General features: G+C 51.2%; 1 protein-coding gene across 3 annotated transcripts in view; it reads right to left on the bottom strand.

Annotated features, from left to right (window-relative positions):
- Positions 1-1,622: 1,622 nt before the first annotated feature.
- The window catches only part of PAMR1 (peptidase domain containing associated with muscle regeneration 1), a 63,827-nt gene continuing 38,614 nt past the window's right edge, over positions 1,623-26,835 (bottom strand). Inside the window, exons 7-12 of one of the 3 annotated variants that reach the window (XM_064152325.1) lie at positions 15,815-15,964; positions 13,017-13,229; positions 11,386-11,452; positions 7,447-7,679; positions 4,465-4,760; positions 1,623-2,655 (exon numbers count right to left, since the gene is read on the bottom strand). In XM_064152325.1, the coding sequence (XP_064008395.1) occupies positions 2,119-2,655; positions 4,465-4,760; positions 7,447-7,679; positions 11,386-11,452; positions 13,017-13,229; positions 15,815-15,964 (1,496 nt within the window). In that variant the 3' untranslated portion in view covers positions 1,623-2,118. Of the gene's footprint in view, positions 2,656-4,464; positions 4,761-7,446; positions 7,680-11,385; positions 11,453-13,016; positions 13,230-15,814; positions 15,986-26,835 lie in introns of all 3 variants that reach the window. The other 2 variants (XM_064152319.1, XM_064152330.1) reach the window with 2 other exon arrangements.

Genomic DNA, 26,835 nt, shown 5'->3' on the forward strand with positions numbered 1-26,835 from the left:
GAAGAGCAGAGGATGTGCTTTACCTTGATTTCAGTAAAGCATTTGACACCGCCTCCCACAACATCCTCATAGCTAAACTGAGGAGATGTGGTCTGGATGATTGAGTAGTGAGGTGGATTGGGAACTGGTCAGTGGTGGCAAATGGAGCCACATCCAGTTGGCAGCTGTCACGAGTGGTGTGCCCCAGGGATCAGTGCTGGGACCGGTCCTGTTTGATATCTTCACTGATGATCTGGATGAGGGGACTGAGTTAGTTTGCAGACAACACCAAGCTGGGAGCATGTGTTGATCTGTTAGAGGGCAGGAGGGCTCTGTAGAGGGACCCGAACAAGCTGAGAGATGGGCACAGTCCCATGCCAGGAGTTTTAACAAGGCCAAGTGCAGGGTTCTGCACTTTGGCCACAACAGCCCCAAGCAGCGCTACAGGCTGGGGACAGAGTGGCTGGAGGGCAGCCAGGCAGAGAGGGACCTGGGGATACTGGTCAGCAGCAGCTGAACACAAGCCAGCAGTGTGCCCAGGTGGCCAAGAAGGCCAATGCCATCCTGGCCGGTATCAGGAACAGTGTGGCCAGCAGGATCAGGGAAGTCCTTCTGCCCTGTACTGGCACTGGTTAGGCCACACCTTGAGTGCTGTGTCCAGCTCTGTGCCCCTCAATTTAGGAGAAATGTTGAGTGCTTGAACGTGTCCAGAGAAAGGCAGCAAGGCTGGTGAGGGAGCTGGGGGTGTTCAGCCTGGAGAAGAGAAGGCTCAGAGAGGCCTCATTGCTCTCTACAACTACCTGAAAGGAGGCTGTAGCCAGGTGGGGTTGGTCTCTTCTGCCAGGCAGCCAGGGACAAAACAAGAGGACACAGCCACAAGCTGTGCCAGGGCAGGTTCAGGCTGGATGTTAGGAAGAAATTCTTCCTGGAAAGAGTGGCACTGGGATGGGTTGCCCAGGTGTGCTAGTTTGGTGGCAGACGTTCCCCTGTCCTTCAGCTTTTTCAAAGGCTCATCTCAAGCCTTCAGCCACAGCTGAATACAGAATGATTCAGTGAAAGACAAGAGATGAAGGACCATGAGGAGACCAAAGTTCCGTCATTGGACAACATGCCAATGGGAGAATCTTGCACTCCAATATCGCTCCAGTCATGAAAAGCCCTTGCCAGGTGTGAGACCTGGATATTAGTCTTCATCCTGAAGCTGTACAGAGCTGCTGGTTTGCCACAGAAGTATGTGAAGTGATGGAAACTGTCTGTTTTCCTGAGCCTTTTGCAGAGCTTTGGAGCACTCCACACGGAAAAATTGTGTTAGAAGTACATTGCAGGGGTTTGTCTGTGCAGAATTCAAGGTGAGAGAGAACTCCCTGGTTCATTTCATTGCACTGGTTCATGTACCAAAAGAGTAGCACTGGATGTGCTCAGAAACAAAAACTCTTGTCATGTTGTCATTGAATTTTGTGCCCTGTTTTAAAGTGTGCCCAAAAAACCACATGCGAACAGACAAGGGCAGTAGAAGAGTCCCTGGAGCGTGACACAGAGTATCTTTGGTTGGAAGAGACCTTCAAGATCATCTAGGCCACTCAGCACTGCAAGGTGGCCACTAAAGCACGAGTGAGGAAGGTAAATGAAGGCAGACATGGGTGTGAAGGTTAAAACCCCAAACCACAGTTTATTTAAATGTGTAAAAAGATTACATTCGAGTATGGCAATAGGCAGGACAGACTGTAACAAGCTCATCCATCCTAATGAATGCAGGCTGCTCTGTTCCAGACTGCTAATCCCCTCAGCCACATGGATCTCCAGGAGAGGCTTGCTGTCTGTTTCCCCGGGGGACCCCTGCTACAGGCTCGTTTTAGTCGTCATTGGTGCCTTGTGTCTGTAGGTCAGACTGGGGAGCAGAGCACTGACTGTCCTCCCTCCAGGGGAGACAGTGAAATATGGCAACCCTTCTCATGCACTAAGATCCTCTGTCCTGGGTTAAGCAAAAGTAGCCTGATGGAACATCTGGTCCTAGGACAAATTACCAGGCTTTCTGCCTTGACCTTATCCCAGCTTATTGCTGGGATGAGTAGCCTAAAGCGGCAGAGACTGAGAGAGAGATGATGAGAGCTATAAAATACCATTTCCAGACACAGCTTTTTATTTGAGGTTCTTCTCAATCCAGTCTTTGAAGGGAAGTGCTTTGGTGTAGCCACTGTAGAGTTCCAGGCTGCAAGTTTTATCGTAACCCCAGCTCACTAATCCTATCAGGTGCCACCTTAGCTCAGGAGACTCTTTCCCTGGCAAAGTTATGGCTGCAATCCCACCAGTCTCAGCGGGGCAGATGTTAGAAAAGGCTGTGTGGTCCTGCCTGGCACAGAACATGCTGTCAGTGATGCTGACCTGTATCCCATTCTCCTCATACTGCTGCTCACAGAGCAGCGAATCCACCATCCGAACGGTTCCCATGCGGATCGTGTCGTTCTTGTACCCAGCGTCCCGGGGGTCGGCCAGCACCTGCCAGCCAGTCACCATTATCCTTAAATCCTCCAGTGGGGAAACCAGGTCATGAGAAGATGACAAGCAAATGGGCTGAACACGACTGCTGATTCTAGCTTTGTCCAAGAGTTTTATGATGGCGATGTCAGAGTCAAGTAGTATAGGGTCATAATTGGGATGCACTATGATGGCAGAGATCTGGGGAGGAAACACAAGGGAGAACCGTGGAGCTAACGGCCTTGGCGAGGCAGCAGTGCTCTTCCCGTGCTACCATAGCACCTTAAGTCACTTTGCAAAGATTCATAGAATGGTTTAGATTGAAAGGGACCTTAAGGATCATCTAGTTCTGAACCCCCTGCTGCTCCTCTGCCCTCTGCTCCCAAAGTCTCCTTTCACCATGATGCTGAGCCCAGCGAGAAAGACACAAAGAGCTCCAGCATCCTCTAACTTTTGTTTCAGGCCTTGGTTTCATGACAAGCTACCATGATGAAGCTCTTCCTAATGAAAAGCAGTTGAGGACATTCTCAGCAATCATAGAATCAACCAGGTTGGAAAAGACCTCCAAGCTCATCCAGTCCAACCTAGCACCCAGCCCTATCCAGTCATCTAGACCATGGCACTAAGTGCCTCATGCAGGCTTTGCTTGAACACCTCCAGGGACGGTGACTCCATCACCTCCCTGGGCAGCCCAATGTGGGCAGGTAAAAGGCAGCTCAAGTCTTACCACTTGTTTTCTTAAGAGATTTTATTTGTCGTGTCATCTTCTGCCTGGAGAATCTGAAGGGAGTGGGGCCCTTGAATTAAAATGCTCTGTTCTGATGGAAATTCAACCATCTTCCCACCAGAAATGCAACAGAAGCAACACATTACATCATACCGGGGACAACGCTTTCCTGCTAGCTACCTGGATGAAAACAGTCCAAAAGCAGATAGGATTCCTACAAAGAAATGTTATAAAAGGCATTTCCTTACAGGAAAGCTCTGAAAACTCTGGGTCTAGGTAAAGAAACTAAAAATGGGGGTAGGGAATAATAAAGTTACCTGTGATTGCTTGGCTAAAATCCATTCACTACTTGACACTTCACCACCACTTCGAAAAGGACAAAATTGCTGTATTTCTCCTTATTTTGACTTCAGACTTTCTGTTTCTACATGAAAGTGAAAACAATCATCTCCCTGGTGCTCTGCTTTTGGAGCTGGAGTCAGACACAAATGTCTTGGAGTTTGGAGCTGTGCAGCCTTAGGGCTGAGATATGAAACGTGTTCATGGCATCAAACCAGGATCTAGAGCCCAAGCATTTCCCAAGCATAACTTATGCTAATCACTCCTGACAATAGAATCATAGAATCAACCAGCTTGGAAGAGACCTCCAAGATCATCCAGTCCAACCTAGCATCCAGCCCTGGCCAGTCAGCTAGACTATGGCACTGAGTGCCTTTTCTTGAACACCTCCAGGGACGGTGCCTCCACCACCTCCCTGGGCAGCCCATTCCAATGCCAATCACTCTCTCTGCCAACAACTTCCTCCTAACAGCCAGCCTGTACTTCCCCCGACACAACTTGAGACTGTGTCCCCTTGTTCTGTTGCTGGTTGCACGGCAGAAGAGACCAACCCCACCTGGCTACAGCCTCCCTTCAGGTAGTTGTAGACAGCAATGAGGTCCCCCCGAGCCTCCTCTTCTCCAGGCTGCACAACCCCAGCTGGCATCTCCTTTGCTTGTCTTTACTGGCAATGTCCCTCAATATACGGCAGCTCCTGGAACCTGAGCTGTGCCCTCAAGGATCTGTGCCCTCAAGGATCTGTGCCAGCAGGTGAGCGTAGCTGCTGGGCAGCGCCAGAGGAATTTTCTGACCTCAGCATGCATCCCCCTCCTGTCAGCACGGTTCCATCAGCTGAGTCTCCACCTATGCCTTTTAAAGAGCAAGGTGTAAACCAAGGCCTCGCTGGGAGGACAGCCTTTCCCTGCCCACAGGCTGCCTGTTCCGCTGCCCGCAGGCTCACTCACCCGCAGGTTCTGGATGCTCTTCTCATCCCTGTCATCGTCTCTGTAGAATTTGCCCAGAACCACCTTGAGCTCTGCTGCCTTGAGCACGATGGCCTTGCCCAGGTCGGTGACGCAGTGAGCTGCCACCACCACCGTGCGCTCGTTCAGCAGGGCCCCGCTGCAGATGAGGATCCAGGCCCCTTTGCGCAGGCTGTTCTCCTTCACCCCGCTGGCCGCCCGGTAGATCGCCGCTTGCCAGGGCCACCTGCTAGGGGTCGCAGCCTGCTGAAGGGTGACGTTCTCTGCTTTTCCACAGACTAAGGAAAGGGGAACCAAGAGGGAGGCAAAGTCATTTCCCCAGCAAAGAATCTGAACTGCACTCTGGAGTCTTGCTCCGGGATGTGCCCAAAGAAACCAAACCGCGACGGCTGCTTTCTAACTAATCTCTGTCTCCAACCTGCACAACTATAACAGAAGAGTGTTTTAGAGAATCACAGAAGAGTTGGGTCAGAAAAGACCTTTGAGTTCGTCCAGTCCAGCCATTCTCTAACTCTGCCCAGGCTGGTGCTAACCCATGGCCCTCAGCACCACCTCTCTGCCTCTTTGAAATGTCTCCAGGGATGGGGATTCAGCCACCTCCCTGGGCAGCCTCTGCCAGGCTTTGAGAACCCTTTCAGTGAAGAAATTTCCTCTAACTTCCAACCTAAACCTCCCCTGGTGTAACTTGGGGCCATTTCCTTTCATCCTGTCACTTGTTCCTAGGGAGAAGAGACCAAGCCCCAGCTGGCTCCAGCCTCCTTTCAGTGAGTTGCAGAGATGGCTTCAAACAAACAAACAAACAAAAAATCCCAGCTTCCAATTTTTCCATGATTTCCTGGCTGAAGTAGGGATCTAGGTGAATTTCCATGGCAACCCTACCAAGCTGCACTGTAATGAGGTGGCTGCATAAAGAAGTGGGAAGCACACCCTGACTCTTGCTTGTGAAAGAACACCTTAAGGACAGCAGTGTACTAAAGCTCAGACAAGGCAAGCACAAAGCAGCTGTAAGGTCCTCCCCTAGAACTGCCTTTAGCACAGATTAGCTCATGCCTGTGAGAACAGATTCAACTGGCAACACCAACCTTGATGAAAATGAAACTGAATCAACCATCCCAAGGAAAAGAAAAAGCCCTGCTGCTTCTAGGCATACAGCAGCCCAGCTCAGAGCTGAGCTAGGATCCTTTGTGCTAGGGCAGTCACACTATGTGAGCACAGGGTTTGGTCTCCCCTAGGACAGCTCTTTTTTTCCTGGGATGCAGCGAAAAAGGGTTGGCTGCAAAACTTTTCAGTGTATGAGATGATCTCAAAGCCAAACCACAAACAAGAATTCTGAGTGTTTGTTTGCTGCTCACATCTACTTTCCACAGGTTACTGATGTCAGTAGGTGAGCAGTCCCCAGTCCTGTGGTGTTCCTTCCTCCATTCACTAGGGCCAGGAGCTCTGGATTAGATTTTACCTAGACATAGGGTTTGTCATCTGAACCTTTCCTTAGCAGGGGATTTTAATGGAGGAGAGTCTTTAAAATATCCTCAACCTCCAATTGTGGAAGTGTTCAAGGCCAGGTTGGATGAGGCCTTGAGCAGCCTGGGCTAGTGAGAGGTGCTCCTGCCCATGGCAGGGGGTTGGAACTGAATGATCTCTAAAGTCCCTTCCAACCCAACCCATCCCATTGCTTGAATCTCTGCTTCCATGATTTAAAATGCAGGCTCTGCATTACACTGCTTCAACTTTGATGTTTTTGCCAGCTGTGTGCCAAGGCAGAGAGATTAAACTACATTTGCAGTAAATAAGACAGGCAAACATGAAGTGATAGCAGGAAAAATATTTTCAAGTCCAGAGAGAAAATTACTAATCTTTTTGCTCAACAAAAGGGTAGAAAAACTGGTGGCAAATTGCAGTGCTGAAAGCTTCCTCCCTTTACCATCAGCTGCAGGAGTTCTGCTGGTGCCTGAAAGGAGCCATGCAACCTCCAGGTACTCTGGCTCTGACTGCCCAGCTGGAAGCACAGCCAGGCTGCACTGCTGGGGCTCCCGCACTGTCTGAGACAAACACACAGCTAGGTCTCACACCCACCCGCAGAACACAGAGTGGCTCAGGTGAAAGAGACATCAGAGCTCATCCACTCCAACCTCCTGCCGTGGACAGGGAAACCTCTCAACTAGACTCAGCTGCTCAAGGCCTCATCCAGCCTGATCTTGAACATCCCCAGGCAGGAGGCAGCCACAGCCTCCCAGGGCAGCCTGTTCCAGAATCTCAGCACCCTCCTGCTGAAGAACCTTTTCCTCAGCTCCAGTCTAACCCTGCTCTCAAACCATTCCCCCTTGGCCTGTCTCTAGACACCATCAGGAAAAGTCCCTCTGTAGCCTTCCTGCAGGATCTCTTCAGGTACTGGAAGGCTGCTCTGAGGTCCCCCTGGAGCCTTCTCTTCTGCATGCTGAACACCCCCAGCTCCCTCAGCCTGTCCTCACAGCAGAGCTGCTCCAGCCCTTGCATCACTTTTATGACTTTCTCTGGACTCTCTCCAGCAGCAATGTGTCCTTCTGCTGGGGACATCAGACCTGGAGCCAACATTGGAGGTGAGGTCTCTGCAGAGCAGAGCCAAGGGGTGCAATCCCCTCTCTCGCCCTACTGCCCACACTCCTCTGGCTGCAGCCCAGCACACAGCTGCCTTCTGGGCTGCATGAGGGCACTGCTGGCTCCTGGGGAGCTGCTCAGCACCAAACACCCCCAAGTCTCTTTCTTCAGGGCTGCTCTCAACCCGCTCTGCACCTAGCCTTGATTTGTGCCTGGGTTTGGTGTGACCCAGCTGCAGGACCTTGCAGTGTGACTTCTTGAACCTCTTGCAGTTGGCACTGGGTCACTTCTCAAGCCTGCCAAGATCCTTCTGGATGGATCCCTGCCCTCAAGTGAGTCCAGTGCACACACACAGCTTATCTGCAGGATTTTTTTCCCTTGGAGACTCACTTGGAATGCAGACAGGGGCTCTCCCACTCCATTTTCCTGTCTTCAGACAGGTCCTCCTGCTGCTGCCCAGGCGGCGGTAGAAAGGGGAGATGCACTCATACTGCAGCTGGGTGTGCAGGTGCTGGTACCCTGGTGGCAGCTCCCCGAAGGGCAGCGCTGGCTTCTTGGTTGGATACATCTGCAGCTTCTGTTTACTGAATGCAGATGAGTAAAGCTGATGCAGAGGTGTTTCCCTGTTTCAAGGCACAAAGATAACAACAACAACAACACTAATATAAGAGCCATCAGTACCACAGCTTTAGCTCCAGCTACGTCAAGCATTCTTTAAAAGCACACAAAGTTTACTTTTTAAAGAGTACGGAAGCCATAAAGATGATCAGAGGTCTGGAGAACCTCCCCCGTGGGGACAGGCTAGGAGAGCTGGGATTGTTCAGGAGAATGGAAGGCTCTAGGGAGATCTTAGAGCAGCCTTACAATGCCTGAAAGGGCTCCAGGAGAGCTGGGGAGGTACTTCAGGCAAGGGCTGGGAGTGCCAATATGAGGGACAATGGCTTTGAGCTGGGAGAGAGGAGAGTGAGAGTGGAGATGAGGAAGAAATTCTTGAGAGTGTGGGTGGGGAAACACTGGCACAAGTTGCCCAGGGAGGTCGTGGATGCTTCCTCCCTGGAGGTGTTCAAGGCCAGGTTGGATGAGGCCTTAGCAACCTGGGCTAGTGGGAGGAGTCCCTGCCCATGAGAGGAGGGTTGGAACTGGATGAGCTTTAAGGTCCCTTCCAACCCAAGCTGTTTTCTGGTTCCACCGTCTCTCAGCAGCTCTGCTCACCTCCAAGCCACAGCATTTGCATGTCCTTGCAGACAGAGATACAGCAGTGCAGCTGTGGCCATAGAGTTTCTATTTGTAGCTCCTTTTTGTGTGGTTTTGTTTTCATTCACAGAGCCAGAAACACACCTGTGGCTATACAGTTCCTACCTGTGTCCTTTTTGTGTTTGCATTTGCTCTCATTGTACAGTTTCTAGAGTGCAACCAGTTGCCTCTGGAGGTGGAAGAGTTTTTGCTGTTCACCAAAGGACAGAGACACCACATTTCTAACCAAAGAAATGCCAGGGGGCAGTGGGCACTGCTTGTCTCCAGTGAATGCTTTAACAGGAATCGATTCAGATTAAATCAGGTTGATAAAGTTGCCTGATTTAGCAATTAAGAGAGATAATTGCCTCACCACAGAGATTCCATAATGGCAATAATCCTCCATTCAGTAATTGCACTGATTAGCTGAGACACAGCACATAATTATGGTAATAAATATGTGCACCAGCCTAGATATGGACCAGAAGCCTGACTACAGTCATGCTTAAACCCTCATCATGTTGAACATGTCCCTTGCTCTAATCCTTTAAAGCACACATCTACAGGGGAGGGAAAGGACTTCTGTCTGAACAACTGAGCAGGGAATGAACATCCATTGAGATTTCTGGCACTGCAGAAAAGCCATAAGAACGTTTTTCACGTGGCAGTCCTGCTTTTGATTGCAGACAGACACAGATAGAGGCACTTTCTAACAGCATTCAAGGAAAGGGAAGTTCAGAGCAAGAGCAATGGCAAACTTCTGTTTTGGAAGAATCACAGACTCATGGAATGGGCTGGGATGGAAGAGACCTCCAAAGGGCATCCAGTTCAAACCCCTGCACTCAGCAGGGACATTCTCCGCTACAGCAGCTCGCTCACAGCCTTGGCCAGCCTCACCTTGAACACCTCCAGGCATAGAGCCTCAACCACCTCCCTGGGCAACCTGCTGCAGGCTTCCAGCACCCTCCTGGTGCAGAACTTGTTCCTCACATCCAATCTCAATCTGCTCTGCTCTCATCTCAAACCACTGCCCTCGTCCTGTCCCTGCAGGCCTTTGCAAACAGTCCCTCTGCAGCCTTCTTGCAGCCCCTTCAGGCCCTGGCAGACTGCTTTTAGAGCCTTCTCTTCTCCAGACTGAACGCCCCCAGCTCCCTCAGCCTGTCCTCCTAGCAGAGCTGCTCCAGCCCCCTGGTCATCTTTGTGGCCTCCTCAGGTCCATGTCGTTCCTGTGTTGAAAGCTCCATAGCTGGATGCAGCACTGCAGGTGAGCTCTCAGCAGAGCAGAGGGCAGGATCCCTTCTCTCCATTTCTGGTCACACTGCTTTGGATGCAGCCCAGGTTGCCAATGCCTTCTGTGCTGCAAGCTCACACTGTCTGTTCCTGTACAGCTTCTCACCAACCCAGCAGCCCCAGGTCCTTTTCCTCAGGGCTGCTTTCTATCACCTTCTCCCCCAGTCTGTATTAATAGTTGGGATTGTTCTGGCCCAGGTGAAGGACCCTGCCCTTGCTCTTGTTGAATCTCATGAGGTTCACCTGGGCCACCTCTCTAGCTTTTCCAGGTCCCTCTCTATGGCATCCCAAAGAAGGGTGAGAACTGCTGTGCTTATGCTTAGACTGCCAGCATCCCATTCCCTACTGGCACATGGGTGGAGATCCTACTTCAAGGGACAAAATCAGTCCCCCAGCATGAGATGCCCCCAGGATGCTCTGGAGCTGCCTGCCTGTGTGTGCTGGCATGCAGCTGGTACCAAGGTCTGGAACATTTAGCACAGAAAGACCTGTGTCAAAAGCACACTGAGGAGCTGTAGCAAAAAATATCCCCTGAAGGCTACCCAAGACTGCTGATGGCTTCCCAGGGCCATCTCTACAATCAGATATCACAGGGCTGCTCAGTGGATGGGTGGTTGGGATGTATGGGCATATCATTCCTGAAGTCTTCTGTAGGCATCTGCTACTGGCCACTGCCAGAGGCACAACATGTCCTGAGATGGATCTTTATTCTGACCCAGTCTGGCTGTTATAGAGTCATAGAGGGATGGAACAGTTTGGGTTGGAAGGGACCTTAGAGACCATCCAATTCCCACCCTCTGCCATCGACAGAGACACCTCCCACTAGCCCAGGTAGCTCAAGGCCTCACCCAACCTGGTCTTGAACACCTCCAGGGAAGGGGCATCCACAGCCTCCCTGGGCAACCTGTGCCAGTGTCTCCTCAGCCTCACTCTAAAGAATTTCTTCCGCATCTCCCATCTCAATCTCCCCTCCTCAAACTTCAACCCTTCATCCTATCACTACAAGCCCTTGTCAGAAGTCCCTTCCTGGCTTTTTTGTAGTGATTCCTGCCTTTTGGCTTTATTTATGGCCTAGAGCATGCAGATTTTGCACTCTTGAAAACCTCTAACGTGTTTGAAGACAGGGAAATGACAGTGCTGTCCTCCTTGTCATGCTCCCAGTGCAACCGAGGTGCTTCCTTTCACACCTGAGCTTTGGTTCTTAAGAACAAAGATGAGGACAGTTCTTGCAGTGCATCTAAAGATAAATGAGTGATGGACTTCAAAAAAAGAAAAACATGACATAAGGATTTGCTGCTTGGCCAAAAAAAGAACCAGCAGATAGCAGCATAACTAACTCAGACTATACCCAGCAGAAGGGTATATCCAGACAGGGTTCAGCCCTTCATTCCTTCCTCCCCTCCCCCGTGGCCAGCCCAAACACACCTTTCTATCAGCTGTACTGTATTGCTTTGGGTGGAGAACCTACTGGGAGCAACCTGGATGGCTGTGCCCCCTTCCCTCCTGGTGCACAGCTTCCTGCTTCACAGCATCATTAGGGCCAAGGAGCTTTCTTCAGCGTTGCTCGTTGCCTGTCACAAGCCTGCAGTCCTACTTCCAGCACCACCCTACAGTTTGCACACCTGTAGCTGTGCACCTCCTCCTGGCTGCATCCAGCAGCTCCATCACACCTCCCTTCCCAGCAGCTCTCACTGCTCGTTGCCAGTGGAGGTGTGGGAACAGCTGAACACACAGGCTGTAAAGGAGAGGAGGGGAAAAGCAACCATACTGTTTCTTTCAGATGTAGCTGAGGTATTGCATTCTCACCTGGACTGAACCTGCATTGGAAGCACTTTCTGTCTCACCAGGTCAGAGATCTTTGGCTCTCTGCAGGCTAGAAAAAACACAAGGTTGCACAGGGCTTTTGCACACACACAGCTCAAGTGTTATGCTTCATACCCATTCCCACTCTACCCTCTCACTAGCTCCAGTGGACTGGATTAAGAGCAGAGGTAGCAAATTGCATGCATTAAAACAAAGATAGGCCCTAAACCATAAAACCCTGCAAAAATACTTCCCCATAGACCACCAGCTCCATCCCATTTACAGTGGCAGGAGTGACTGAGTGTCTTCTGCACTGGCACTTCCAGCCACAGAAGAAGATTTTGCCCCTCAGTGTGTCTGAATGCCAGACTGAACCCACTACAGCTGTGGTTTGAAACCTGAGGAAACTTTTCTTACCATTGAATTATACAAAAAGTAGTTAATTGCCACACATAGCAAATCTCTGTGCCCTAGCAGGCAGAGAAAGGCTGCAGGGTGCTACAGGCTTCTAAGAGTCTGTTTCTTGAGCACTCACTGGAAGCAGCTGGAGACTCAGATTCAAAGGAACACCTCAGAGTCACCTGAATATGCACCAAATAACACAAGGGAGGGCCAGGGTTTCTAATGCTGTGTTTCAGCTTATTTTACTTAAAAGAGCAGGGTAGAATATTCAGGTTTATGAGCTCAAACACCTCCACCAGCATCTCTGCTCCACACAGTGGAAGAAGAGAAGCCTGCAGGATGGGGTTTGTCTGTTTGCAGGAGCAGTGGTGCTCTGTGGCACCCAGCAATACCCAGCTCCCCGTGTTAGCCTCTTTGACACTGTCAAGGTAACAGCAATAAAGATGCTTCCTACCAATGATTCTCATCAATAAAGATGCTGCTTTCCACAGTGCACAACATGCCCCAAGGAGGCAGGACTTCCACCTCGAGGAAGAGATCAAAGCTAACTCCTCAGGGACAGACATATATTAGCATGGCTTCAGATTCAACAAGAAATCCATTCAAGTATGTCTCAAACAATTGCTTGGGGAAACGAATTTGGCAGTTCCCCAGCCCAAATTCATTCATCCTGTTAGAGTTCCAGCCATGCTCAGAGTGCCTCCAGGCCAACCCTGTCACTCCCTCCCCAGCAAAATATCTCATGCTGTGTTCCAGTGATGAATGAATGTTTGGATGAATATGGATAGTTTAGGCATGTCCTCCAGTGGTTTTCTGAACCAAACCTTCCAGGCTGCAATCTCCAGGCTTGGCCTTTTACACTCCTGACTGCTCCCACTGACTTAAAAGACTTGTGAGAGGAGAAGCAGGCCCTATGACAGCAGCTCTGGGGCAGTTATTTCCTTCTAGTTCAATTCCTTCCCTATCTCTTTCGATTTTGATCTCATACAGAATGAGGGCAAGAAGGGTCTGAGGGAACATTCCCTTCCATATTTAAAGATGGAAACATCTCCTGGAACCACTGGCATCTTGCCTGGCTGAGTTTAGCAGCCAGCAGAGCTGGCAAAGTTACCATCTCTCAGTGTCAGCTGTCAGGCAGAGAGCTTATTCTTAGCGATGCTGATACAAACCAACCTCCAGTAAAACCACAGCAGCTTTGGTGAGCTGCAGGATAAAACAAGATTGCAAAGTACCTTTGATGCAGATGGGCTGCTTCCCTGACCACTCTCCATTGTCTTGGCAGGTCCTCTGCTCGTGCCCACTAAGAACATAGGAGTTGTTACAAAAGAAAGCAAGGACTGTGCCAATTTTTGCATAGCGCCCGTTCAAGATCCCGGTGTCTTCTAACACTCTTCTGTAGCCATTGACTGGGCCACCAGGATCTGAGCAGGTTTTTTCATCTAGAACTAATGATAGGGGGAGGACAAAAAAAAAATAGCAACCATTTAATCAGGTTCACAGCATTCTTTCCCCTCATCAGACTGCCTGGTGTTTCATTCAGCTGCTACCACACAACCTCCACCTCTGTTAAAGGCTTCTTCTCACAACCCACCCAGCATCTCTGTCTTTGAGAAGCAGCAGTGGAAGCACCAATGCTAACATATGAAAGCAGAAGCAATGCTGACATGCATTTGTCTCTGTATAGAACACACCCTAAGAAGCTCAATTTGTTGAAAGGGTTAAGATTCTCAAGCTGTTAAACAAAGCAGCTGGCATCCCTGAAAAAGAACCTGAGCTTTACGCGATGTCAGCATCCCCTTCACAATAACAGGGCTAAAAGGTTTGATAGGTTTGTCCAATGGCTTAGGTTGGAAGGGACCTTACAGGATGCACTTAAGCTACCTGCAGGCCCTTGGCATTCTCTGTCCTTTTCTCCACTCTCAGTACCTGCCTGGACTCAGCTAATAAAAGCAACCTATCTCGTTTTGCTTTTATGTCTGGATTCTTAGCGCTGACACCAAGGGAAGAATGGGAACTTACAGAGGTGCTGCTACTTCTGCTGACCAGTTCATATGGAAAGCTTCCTCATGCTGGGTTCTGCTTATAAAACCTTTTGCTTCCTCCTTTCCAATATCTTGTTTGTTCTTATTTGCTGTGGTTTTTTTCTCTCCATAAAGATAATTCTGCATCTGGATGTAATGTAGCATTCCCTGTGTGATGCTAATAAATGCTCTGCCTCCTATCTTTCCCCTCTTTTGCTCTTTCTATTTAGCAGCTGCAAAGGTCCTTTTTTTCCCTTTCTTTCTTTTGTATTGCATCTGGGTTTTCCTGTCAGGCTGGCAGCAACAGGCAGCTCTGCTCAGCTCCTCTGTCTGCTGCCTCACTGCACCCTCACCAGTGAACATCTGGTCTGGACAGTTAATGTTGGTGCTGCTTTGCTTCAGAAGAGCTGAGCAGCCTGAGCCATACCAACTGACCAGAAATGACCTCCCCATGTCCTGGCTTCAGTCTCAGCTGCCCGCTGAGCCTCACTTCACATGCTCACCACCACATAACAAAGCAGTTCCACATGTGTGGACTCAGCACAGGCACAGTGCACAGGTATGGCCCTGTCCTGCTCCAACTCCTACTGCCAGCAGGCAGAACCCAGCTCAGCTGTAAGCACAGAGCTACCTGCAGCAGTGCAAGCTCAGTGAGGAGCTCTTCACCTGGAGTGCAGAGTTCAGGCTAAACACATATTTTAGTGCTTGCTTTAACAAGGCTGCACTCCAGCAGATGCTGAAGGTTATATGTGCACTTGAATGCTTTTCCATGATCACATTCAGGAGACAAAGAGGACATCTGAACTTCCTTTCAACCAGGAGCAAGGGTTGAGCAGAACCCTGTCTCCTTTTCATTTGGCTCCATTTTTCTTCTCTGTACCCCACAGGCTGCCTCTTGTGAACCACAAGAGACTGGTGATTTGACAGCAGCTAAAGGCTACAGGGAATCACAGAATTGTGCTGGAAAATACCTCCAAGATTCTCAAGTCCATCAGGGCCTCCTTTTCTACCCCTTTGCTCCTGGACTTTCCCACTCACAATTTCCCTTCTCCCAGAGGTCCATCTAGATGGTTATTTTGCAGCTGGCAGGGATCACTGCTGGCTGTGGTGGTGGAGTGCAGGAACGCAGCCTGAAGCCCTGAATCACCAGCAGTCTGTGATGTTCTTGCCTTTAACAGCCATCACATAGTCAGTGAAGGTCAAGTTCTCCTGGGAAATGCTGGCAGGGATGCTCAGAGCCTCATCCTCCTCTGGAACTCTGCGCAGGGCCATGCTTCCAAGGGCTCAGCTCCTGAACCTTGCTCCTTCTCTTTCTCTCTTCTGCACAAAGCCATGCGTGGCAGCTTCACTGACTCTAGGGCCTGCACAGCCCCACTGCCTGCCTCCTGTTTGCTCAGCTCTGGCACATCACCCACAGCACAGTGCTATGTTTGCAGGCTGCTTTCTGCACTGGGATCTAGCCTGGAGGCATCACCTGACAAGCAGAGTGCATGACTCCAAGCCTACCAAGGGTGACCAAGTAAGTCAGTGAAGGCTTTCTCTTAGCCTATGCCTACCAACAACTTGAACAGTACTCTTCTTCTTCCCTAGGTTCAGGGTTGTGACTTCTTTGATGAATAAAAACTAAAGAGACAATATCTTGGAAGGAGAGACCAAAATTACAGCAGCCAGCATCTCAGTAACAGCCACATCTAGAGACAGACCTTTCAAAAGCTCTTTAGCCAGGGCCATCATGCAGCAGGGACCCCAGCACAGCCCTGATACTGCATTATCTGCAGCTGGAGGTGTTCTCTCTAGGTAGAAGAATGCCTCTTGCTTGCTCTTTCAGATGAACTTAGACACACCTGTTTCACAACCCTCCCCCCTACACACACCATGTCAGGAAGATGAAAGATGATCAGGTTAAGGCAGGGATCTGCTAAACTCCACACCAGACTGGGATATCACAGCTTCACATGGATACATTGGCTGAAACATTGCATAAAAATCAAAACTTAAAGTGACCTTACCACATTCAGGATGATGTGCTGACCAAATCCCATCAAGCTGACAGTAGGCAACTCGGCTGCCTTGTAAGCTGTAACCTGCGTTGCACTTGAAGTAAACCTGGGCCCCGTATTTAAAGTCATCTCCTTCCACAATACCATGAGCAGGAGCACCTGGAGTCCTACACATCACCACTGACAGTTCAGATATTTCAAAAAAATCCACTTTATTACAAAAACAGGACTGAGTTAAGGTGATTCTTTAGTTAGAACATTGAAAAATGATAAAACAAACCACAATTAACGTGGGCAGAGTTTAACCAGTTTACCAGGCAGGAATAGGCTGATCTTTAGCAAGATCTTTAGCAAGACACCAGCTCTGCACAGCCTGACACACACATTGCTTGGCCAAGCACAGCTGGAGCTACTGCACAGGGCAAAGGGCTCATCTATGTGTCCCTACCAGTAGGGCTCATCGGCTCTCAACCTTGGTACTTGAAGCAGTTTCCATCTCAGCAGGAGCTGTGAATGAGCTGCCATGCTTGGGCAAGGAAAAATTGGTACCCTTAGAAGTGTTACATTGAAATGCCTTCCAATTACCTGCATCTGGAGTCTCCCAGATAACCTCACTGAAATGGCAAAGCACAATTACTTGTGTGCATCAAACAATATCTCCATGCCATTAAAACCCAGTGTTGGTATTTACCCTGCCCACAGAGTTTGCTCCACCGGGACAGCACTTACAGACAGGAGTCTGCTTCACCACTGCAAACAATAAAGCACAGAAGCAGAGAATCATAGAATGGTTTGGGCTGGAAGGGACCTCCAGAGGTCATCCAGCCCAACCCTGTTCCAGTCAGCAGGGACATCCTCCACTAGGGCAGACTGCTCACAACCCTCTCAAGTCTGACCTTGAATGTCTAAATCTGCCAAGGCTAAAGCATGTCACTCAGCAGCACATTCCACCATGAATAGCCAGGCTAAGTGAGAGACACACAAAGAGATGGAGCACTGTGTAGATACTAAACCCTGTGTTCCACAGATTCATGGAATGGTTTGGCTGAAAGCAACATTAAAGTCAATCCAGGCTGGGGCATGACGAGATTGAGAGCAGCCCTGCAGAGAAGGACTTGTGGTGCTGGTGGGTGAGAAGCTGGATAGGAGCCAGCAATGGGCACTGGCAGCTCAGAAAGCCAATGGCAGCCTGGGCAGCATGGAGAGAGGAGATCCTGCCCCTCTGCTCTGTTGAGAACTCACCTGCAGGGCTGTGTCCTGCTCTGGAGCCCTCAACACAGGAAGGACATGAACCTGATGGAGAGGGTCCAGAGGAGGCCAGAAAGGTGATCAAGGGGCTGGAGCAGCCCTGCTAGGAGGACAGGGCAAGGGAGCTGTGGGTGTTTAGCCTGGAGAAGAGAAGGCTCCAGGCAGACCAGGAGCAAGCCCAAGCACAACTCCAGGATGGATGGCAAACAGCTGGAGTGCAGCCCTGAGGAAAAGGACCTGGGTGATGAAAAGCTCCACAGGAGCCTGCAGTGTGAGTGCAGCCCAGACACAACCCTGTGCTGGGCTGCAGCAAGAGCAGTGTGGGCAGCAGGGCAAGGGAGGGGATTCTGCCCCTTGGCTCTGCTCTCCTCACACCCCACCTGCAGTCCTGGGGACAGTTCTGGAGCCCCCAGCACAAGAAGGACATGGAACTGTTGAAGCAAGTCCAGAGGAGGCCACGAAAACACTCAGAGGGCTGCAGCAGCTCTGCTATGAGGACAGGCTGAGAGAGTTAGGGCTCTGCAGCCTGGAGGAGAGAAGGCTTCCAGGAGACCTTGGAGTGGCCTTCCACGATCTGAAGGAGGCTACAAGAGGGCTGGGGAGGGATTATTGACAAGGTCTTGTAATGACAGGACGAGGATGAATGGGTTTGAACTGGCAGGAGATTTAAACTGGATGTTAGGAAGTTGTTTGCAGTGAGGGTGGTGAGACACTGGCACAGGTTGCCCAGGGAGGTTGTGGCTGCTCCCTCCCTGGAGGTGTTCAAGGCCAGGTTGGATGAGGCCTTGAGTGACCTGTTCTGGTGGGAGGTGTCACTGCCTATGGCAGGGGCTTGGAACTGAATAGTCTTTGATGTCCCTTTCAACCTAAACCATTCTATGATTCTATGACCTAAGAGCAGCCTCCCAGGCAGGAGGCAGCCACAGTCTCCCTGGGCAGCCTGTGCCAGAGTCTCACCACCTTTCTACTGAAGAACTTCTTCCTCATCTCCAGTCTAAGTGCCCTCTCTTTCCCTGCTACGTGTTCGATGTGCTCTGGCTCTGCAGCGCTCCCAGGAGAGCACAGGAGGAAGGTGTAAGATAAGGAGGCTACAGGCACCCCGAGCTCAGCTGTGACAGCTGGAACAAAAACCAGAGCTGCCTCAAGTGTCCACAGGAGAGGTTCACAGATTCCCAACGAAACTTAGTACCTTTCTTGCTTCTTACTTTGATGTCTTGGGGAAAAAGTTCAGCTTGGACAAGAGAAGGCTTCAGGGAGACCTCAGAGCAGCCTGCCAGTACCTGAAGAGAGCTGTAGGAGAGCTGGGGATGGACTTTTGACACAGGCTGGGAGTGACAGAATGAAGGACAATGGCTTTGAGCTGGGAGAAGGGAAACTGAGACTGCAGGTAAGGAGGAAATTCTTGAGAGTGAGGGTGGGGAGACACTGGCACAGGTTGCCCAGGGAGGCTGTGGATGTGCCCTCCCCATAGGTGTTGAAGGCCAGGCTGGATGACACCTTGAGCAGCCTGGGCTAGTGGGAGCTGTTGCTGCCTATGGCAGGGGGTGGGAGCTGGGTGAGTTTTAAGGTCCCTTCCAAACACACTCTGTGAGGCTATGAATATTTCTGTCCCACATACAATGGCTCCAAATTTTGCAGACAACATTCCCAACCTGAGAAAAACCAGACTAGAGGAACAGTGAGGCCCTGAATTTGTAAGTAGAATGTTCTATTATTAATAACAACAGTGCCAGTTCCTCTCCTTTTTAATTTCTATGCAGGAGCCATTCCTCAGGTCTGAATTATCTGCCATCTAGAAATAGTTCTGCTCATTCTATCTCCAGTAAGATAGATGAGCACTTTTCTCCTTCCAGAATCCTTCTCTCTAAGTTGGAAGGGTGTGCATTTGATGGGTGAGCTGCCCAGTGGGTAAGGAACTGGTTGGATGATGGCATCCAAAGGGCAGTGGTCAACAGCTCAATGTCCAGGTGGAGATGGGTGACATGTGGTGACCCTCAGGGTCTGTGCTGGGACCAGTGCTGTTCAGTATCTTCATCACTGGCACAGACAAGGAGACTGAGGCACCCTCAGCAAGTCTGCAGGTGACACCAAGCTGAGTGGTGTGGATGGTAAGTCCAAAGGATGGGCTGGGTGCATCCAGAGGGACCTGGGCAGCCTGGAGAGGTGGATGAGGAGACCCTCAGGAGGTTCAACAAGGCCAAGTGCAAGGTCCTGTCCCTTGTTTGGGACAATCCTAGAGATCAATCCAGGCTGGGGGTGATGAGATTGAGAGCAGCCCTGCAGAAAAGGACTTGGGGTGCTGGTGGGTGAGAAGAGAGAGGACAGAGGGGACCTTGCCTCTCTGCTCTGCTCTACTGAGACCTCACCTGCAGGGCTGTGTCCTGCTGTGGAGCCCTCAAGAGAGGAAGGACATGGACCTGATGGAGAGGCTCCAGAGGAGGCCACAAAGATGATCAGGAGGTTGGAGCAGCTCTGCTAGGAGGACAGGCTGAGGGAGCTGGGGGTGTTCAGTCTGGAGAAGAGAAGGCTTCAGGCAGCCTGCCAGGACCTGAAGAGGCTACAAGAAGGCTGCAGAGGGACTGTTTGCAAAGGCCTGCAGGGACAGGATGAGGGCAATGTTTTGAAATGAGAGCAGAGCAGATTGAGATTGGATGTGAGGAGCAAGTTCTGTACCAGGCTGCCCAGGGAGGGAATTGAAGCCCCATCCTGGACATGTTCAAGGTGAGGCTGACCAAGGCTGTGAGCAACCTGCTGTAGTGGAGGATGACTGCAGGGGAGTTGGACTGGATGACCTTTGTAAGTCTCTTCCAGCCCATTCTGTGACTCAACATCCTTCCAGTCATGCTTGATGCATTTATCATTTGGTTCTGTCCCAGGGTCCCTTCACTAAGTGAAGATCATTTTCTTCTGCTGCCTTCCTCTCCCCACTTCCCCTGTTACCCTCACATCTACCAGACAGCAGCTCTAAATTCTGCACAACCCTTTCAATAATACATTGCATGCCTGAAATCAATTTTCATTTCTCATTGCTGCTACTAATAAAAGGTTTGCACTTCCATTTTTACCCCCTCTGGACATATGAGCTCTGCAGGACTATGTCATTCTCTGGAGTTTTGCTCTCATATTCCTTACAGGTTTTTTTTGAAAGCTGCTGCTCCTGCTAAAGGATTTTCTCTTGGTGCACATTCCCAGGGCAGAGGCTGACCCATGCTGACCTTTCCTAGCACATTCTGGCCATTGAGTAGTGGCTCTGGGGAACATTTTCCTATGTACTCAGAATATTGTTCATGTAACATGTGCTGGCATGCTCAGTTGAGAGGCTGCACTGAAAATGGCCATAGAAACTGCACTTGGGAACAGGCAGAGCAGCTTCTGCTTTGGGGAATGCGAGCAGATGTCTTCTGCAGCAGAGAAGAGAGCTGTAGGCTTGCTTCCAGACAGCACCATCCTAAGCAAATCAGCCTTGTGACTGTGAGAGAGAGGCTGATGGAGCATAGAGGTGAAGAAAGGTAAGTAACTCTTCTCAGAAAGGAGACATTTTGTCAGGACAAAGTCTAAATCACAGCATGTTAGAGGTTGGAAGGGACCTCCATCATCCAGTACAACCCCCCCGCCAGAGCAGGAGCACCCAGGGCAGGGTACACAGGAACACAGCCAGGCAGGTTTGGAAAGTCTCCAGAGAAGGAGACTCCACAGCCTCTCTGGGCAGCCTGCCCCAGACCTCCAGCACAAAGTTTTCCCTTGCCCTGCACAGCCCCCTGAGTGCAGAGCTCTTCTGAATTCAGACCTGAGGAGTTGTCTTCACCCATCACAGAGCTGATCCTGGCCCATGAGCTCTGCTGCTGTTCACTCCTACGCTTAGCCCTTCCCTCCCCAGCGTTCATCCACAAGCTGAAGATGCCCAGGTTCTCCCAGAGTTTGCTGGCAGAAAAGAACTGATGTGGGGGAGGACTCAGATGGCTCTCCTGAGACAGCAACCCTCTGCAGCTTGGCAGAGCAGCCTGGAGAGGATGGATGCCTAACACCTAAGCCCACGGAGCCTAACTTTAGCCACCAGCATAAGGGCATTGGCTGTCAAATGATTCTGGAGTGGCTGTGTCCTCAAGAAGGGAATGAGGTGAGGTAATTCTGGAGGCTGTGCCTGAGTGCTCAGGAGAACTGCTCTTTTACTCTTTTTCTTAAGCAGTGGGTAGGGCTTTCAAGCAAGCATATGAGTTCCAGGGGGGCATTAGGCCATCCTACCATCCTGAGGCAGGGTGGCTCTGCCCCCTCAGGGCTGCCAGCCCTGGATGTCTGAGGGCACACACCCTGGGTGTGACAGGAGCTCTGGCTCCAGATTGAGTCTTCAGGAGTCCCAGCACTCTTGTCTGGCTGCTGCCTGCCTCCAGGTGTTTCTGCATCTTTGGATCACATCCTAAGCCCACTGGTGAGGCCCTACAGCTGCAGCACCTCACAGAACAGGCTGTGCAAATGGTGGTAGTGGCAATGTCCATCTCACCACGACACTGCTGACACTCCTTCTGTGCCTGAAATCATTTCAGCACAGGTTTTGTTCAGCTCCCAGAAGGAGTTGGATTCACACTTCTGGTAGCTGCCCTCAGCACAGAGCCTGGTACCCACTGCCACTGCTCTCAAGATCAACATTCAGCCCCAGCACGCAGCATGCTCCCGGCTCCGTGCTCAGCTCCAGCCACAGCTCAGGCAGAAATGCTGGGACAGACAATTCACCACAAAGCTTTTCTGCCATGAAGGACTCCTGAAGTCCGAGTCTCCTCTCGCTGTTTCATTTTGCCACTCCTTCTATGAACGCTGGAAATGTCAAAGAAACCCACAGTGAGAGCAGCTGATCAGCCAGCCCCAAGTACCAGAGGCAGCAGGTCTCCTGCTTGCTGGGCCTCTTTGCTCTTGCAGTGGTTCCAGCAGCTAGGAATATTCACACAAAACTATGAGGTAATCCTTTCTGAAACCCAAATCTTTTCACTCCCTTCCAGCCAATGGGAACTCACCTCTGATGTTTTCCAGCTCCCTGCCTCTGTGAATGGGACCGTATCCATGTGAAAATATGCCTGGATCACCCACTGTGGGTTATTCAATCCGCAGGCAATTTGGAGGCTGTTGCTCACAATTAGCCACTTGATCTTTATCAGCATTGTTCTTAGCTCTCAGAGAGCTGTGTCCCTGGGGACAACCTTTCCAGCCCTTGCATGGCCTATTTAATTACACAACTGGACCTGCCCGTGCATGGGATGCTGCAGTGAGTCAAATCCCAGCCACCCTCAGCAGCTCCCTCCTGCAGCAGTGAAAAAATCAATACTTAGAAAAAGCTCCCCAGTGTGCCCCTTGGAACACCTGGCAGTGTCACACTGCCTGCTCAGGAGGGGGCCTGCAGGGCAACACGGCACTGCTGTGCTCCTTGCTACACCGAATTCAAAGGAGAGTAAATTGTGGAATCATAGACTGGGCTGGGCTGAAAGGGACCTCCAAAGGGCATCCAGTCCAAACCCCTGCACTCAGCAGGGGCAACCTCCACTACAGCAGCTTGCTCACAGCCCGACCTGACATATCTCCAGGCATGGGGCCTCAACCCCCTCCCCGGGCTACCTGTTACAGTGTTCCAGCACCCTCCTGGTGCAGAACTTGTTCCTCACATCCAATCTCAATCTGCTCTGCTCTCATCTCAAACCATTGCCCTCATCCTGTCCCTGCAGGCCTTTGCAAACAGTCCCTCTGCAGCCTGCTTGTAGCCCCTTCAGGTCCTGGCAGGCTGCTCTTAGGTCTGCCTGGAGCCTTCTCTCCTCCAGACTGAACACCCCCAGCAACTTCAGCCTGTGCTCCTAGCAGAGATCTTCCAGGCCCCTGATCATTTTCATGGCCATCTTGGGGCATTTCAGCTTTCTAGCTAAACAGAGACAGTGCTCAGGCACTGATGAGAAAGATGCTCTGAGGCAGTGCCTGCTGCTATGAGGCCATGTTTGTGAAGGTGCATGAACGAGAAAAGGAGAGCATCACCTCTTGGGAGGGATTCACCCTCGCCTAGCTGACACAACAGCTCCTGCAGCCTTTTACAGGGATCTCAGCTGCAGTTCAGACAGAAAGGAGGGCCTGGCATTGCCTGTTTAAGGGAATGATATGGCAATTACCAAGTGTTGAGATGAGAGGGTAGGGAAAAAGAAAATTAAGGGAGCTAATGAGCAGGAGAGTACTAAGGAAGCAGCAGAGCAATTTGGTTGGTTGTGAAATGCAGTTCCTGAGCTCATGAAGAAACCAAAGAGAAGTATGGGAGCCATAAGAAGAGCAAGTGGGATAGTGCCTGGACGTTTGAGTCATTATTCCTACCTCCTGTGGCCAGTCTGCCCTGGCAGTAGTGTGTACTGGCTGCAAGCAGCAGGCAGGACAGTGAAATGATGCCAGGCTGGGGACTGAGTGGCTGGAAAGCAGCCAGGAAGAGAGGGACCTGGGGGTACTGATAGGCAGTAGGCTGAAGATGAGCCAGCAGTGTGCCCAGGTGGCCAAGAGAGCCAATGGCATCCTGGCCTGCATCAGGAACAGTGTGGCCAGCAGGACAAGGGAGATTATTCTGCCCCTGTGCTCAGCACTGCTCAGGCCACACCTTGAGTGCTGTGTCCAGTTCTGGGCTCCTCAACTCAAGAGAGATGTTGAGGTGCTGGAAGGTGTCCAGAGAAGGGCAACAAAGCTGGTGAAGGGCCTGGAACACAAACCCTATGAGGAGAGACTGAGGGAGCTGGGGGTGTGCAGCCTGCAGAAGAGGAGGCTCAGGGGTGACCTCATTGCTGTCTACAACTACCTGTATGGACATTGTAGCCAGGTGGGGTTGGGCTCTGCTGCCAGGCACACAGCAATAGAACAAGGGGACACAGCCTCAAGCTGTGCCAGGGGAAAGTATAGGCTGGCTGTCAGGAGGAAGTTGTTGGCAGAGAGAGTGATTGGCATTGGAATGGGCTGCCCAGGAAGGTGGTGGAGTCACCATCCCTGGAGGTGTTCAAGCAAAGCCTGGATGAGGCACTTGGTGCTATGGTCTGGTTGACTGGTTAGGGCTGGGTGCTAGTTTGGGCTGGATGATCTTGGAGGTCTCTTCCAACCTGGTTGATTCTATGATTCTATGATTCAGTGAGCACAGCAGCAGGGAGCCTGTGAGGTAGCTTGCTCAGAGATGTGTCAGTGACAGACCCTCCAGGACAAACAAAGCCTTGGAATGAAATTTGAGAGGCAGGAGAAGGAAAGTGCCAGCACTGAAACATGCTTTGTGATTCTAGCATACCTGCAAAGTAGTTTTAAGGCTACCCCAAAGCACTTCAAGCAGTCTGTGTGCTTGCACCCCAGAAGCTATTGACAGCTACCTGTGGTCTTCAGAGAGGACAAGGAGTGGTTAAGTGCAAAACTCCAAACCTAGCATCTTCCCCAAGCCCTTCTCTCATTTCTTCTGGCCCCAAAGAATCCAAAAGCTACAGCTGGGAGGCAAACAACACCTCCAGCAGCAGCTTCTGACTGTACACCCCTGAAAGCTTTGCAAAAGGTGGGGTGAGCCTCAAGTGTGGCAGGGATGCAGGCTGGGTGTTGGCCTGTCTGCAGCTGTTCTGCGCTGAAGAGCTGATTTCTGCCTCACTGCAGAGCAAGCCTGTCAGGAAGGCAGCGGCTGAGTGATGAAACAGGACAGTGGTCATAGTCCCATGCAGCATATATGCCTGGCACATAGCTTGGTCCAACCTGTCCTCCAACAACACTGAGATCCATCACTCCACACTGCAAGCAGAATCCTGGAGATGGTTTTATCTCCAAGGCCTCTTAGCAGACTGAGGGAAAAGCTCAGGATGGTTTGGGGAGTGACAAGTGGAGATTCCCTATGAATTCATCCATGTGGTTTAGAAACACACCTCTTCCCATGACAGGGCTACCCTTGGATGGAAAACATGAAGAGTGAGACAGCTTCTGATTGATTTAGCTGAGAGCAGTGTCTGGGGCTGTGCTGTGGGGAAGATACCATAGCAGAGTTATAGCCTTTCTGAAAAGCTGGAGGCAGGATTGGAGGTGAGGCCTCTGCAGAGCAGAGCCAAGAGGCAGAGTCTCCTCTCTTGCCCTGCTGCCCACACTCCTCTGGCTGCAGCCCAGCACACAGCTGCCTTCTGGGCTGCATGAGGGCACTGCTGGCTCCTGGGGAGCTGCTCAGCACCAAACACCCCCAAGTCTCTTTCTTCAGGGCTGCTCTCAACCCACTCAGCACCCAGCCTGAAACCTGCCACTGAGAGTCTTTCCAGCAAAGCTGGAACAAACTCCAACCATTCCCTTAGAAGACTGCAGGATGTGCCCCTGGCCAGGTAACAAAACCAGGTTTAGTGTCCAGAGCTTTTGCCCAGTGCTTCACCCTAGCTGTGCTGGGACTGAAAGGCAGCCTCCTGTGCACCAGGCACTGACAGCTGGGCTCATTTCTCCCATAGCAGAACAAGGGGTGGGGCAGTGTCTGCAATATGCCAGTCAGCCTCCTGAGGGTGAGGGCATCCTGAAGAACCAGCCCAGGCCACAGCTCTAGAGGGCCAAGAAGGATGGAAGGGGATTAGATCTGCAGTGGGGAAAGGCCTTAAAGCTGTATTCAGAGGCAGACTGGAACAGGGTAAGGGCAGCTCTAGCAACATCAAAGGCCACAACAAGGAGTTAGCTTACACAGCCTAGCCTGTTGGGTTGGATCCTTCATTATGATGCAGAACAAACCTCTCCTTCTTGGCAGAGCGGAGCGAGGAAAAGGCTCAGAATGGCCCCGGGATCTGCGCCCTGAGGCCCCCATTCAGCAGAGCTCCTCCTGCCTGCGCAGCAGCTCCGCTCTGCCGCCTTTGTCCCAAAGAAAGGTGACAGGAAACCAGGGCAGCAGAAGGCTAAGGGCCTGCTCTGCAGCCAGCAAGCCTTGGGAGGACTCGTGGGTCAGAACACCCCGTCCTAGGAGGAGTACAAGCAGAGGGGGAGAGCATCTGCCATGGGGCACCAGCAGGACTGTCTCTCTACAGCTGCACCTTCAGCAGGTAAAGCCAATGCTGAGTCTTTGGAAAAGACCTGTCAGAGCTGGAGCTGAAGAAGCAGATGTCACCTTGGGCAGGGTCACTGAGGGTGCCATACTTGATGGATGCTTTTCAGCATGCAGAGAGCTGGGGTGAGGCCACTCACTTTGTTACTTTGTCCCTAACGTGCATCTTCTGAGGGAGTTGTTGCCCTAGGGCAGGGTATCACAAGCTGAAAGAACAAGATGAGCTGTGTTTGTTGGTTTGGGGTTTTGTAGCGCCTCCAAGAAGGGCATTGAGGGGCTGGAGCAGATCCAGAGAAGGGCCATGAGGCTGCTGAACAGTCTGGAGAAGAGGGCTAGGAGGAGCAGCTGAGGGACCTGGGGTTATTTAGTCTGGAGAAGAGGCTGAGAGGAGACCACATTGCTCTCTACAGCTCCCTGAGAGGAGGCTAGAACCAGGTTGGGGTTGGGCTCTTCTCCCTAGTAATAACTGATAAGAAGAAAGGAAATGGCCTCAGGTTGCACCACAGTATCACAGTGTCACAGTATCATCAGGGTTGGAAGAGACCTCACAGATCATCAAGTCCAACCCTTTACCACAGAGCTCAAGGCCAGACCATGGCACCAAGTGCCACGTCCAGTCCTGCCTTGAACAGCTCCAGGGACGGCGACTCCACCACCTCCCCAGGCAGCCCATTCCAGTGTCCAATGACTCTCTCAGGGAAGAACTTTCTCCTCACCTCCAGCCTAAATCTCCCCTGGCACAGCCTGAGGC

This window comes from Pogoniulus pusillus, chromosome 1, assembly GCF_015220805.1.
Source record: "Pogoniulus pusillus isolate bPogPus1 chromosome 1, bPogPus1.pri, whole genome shotgun sequence".
Taxonomy (NCBI): Eukaryota; Metazoa; Chordata; class Aves; order Piciformes; family Lybiidae; genus Pogoniulus; species Pogoniulus pusillus.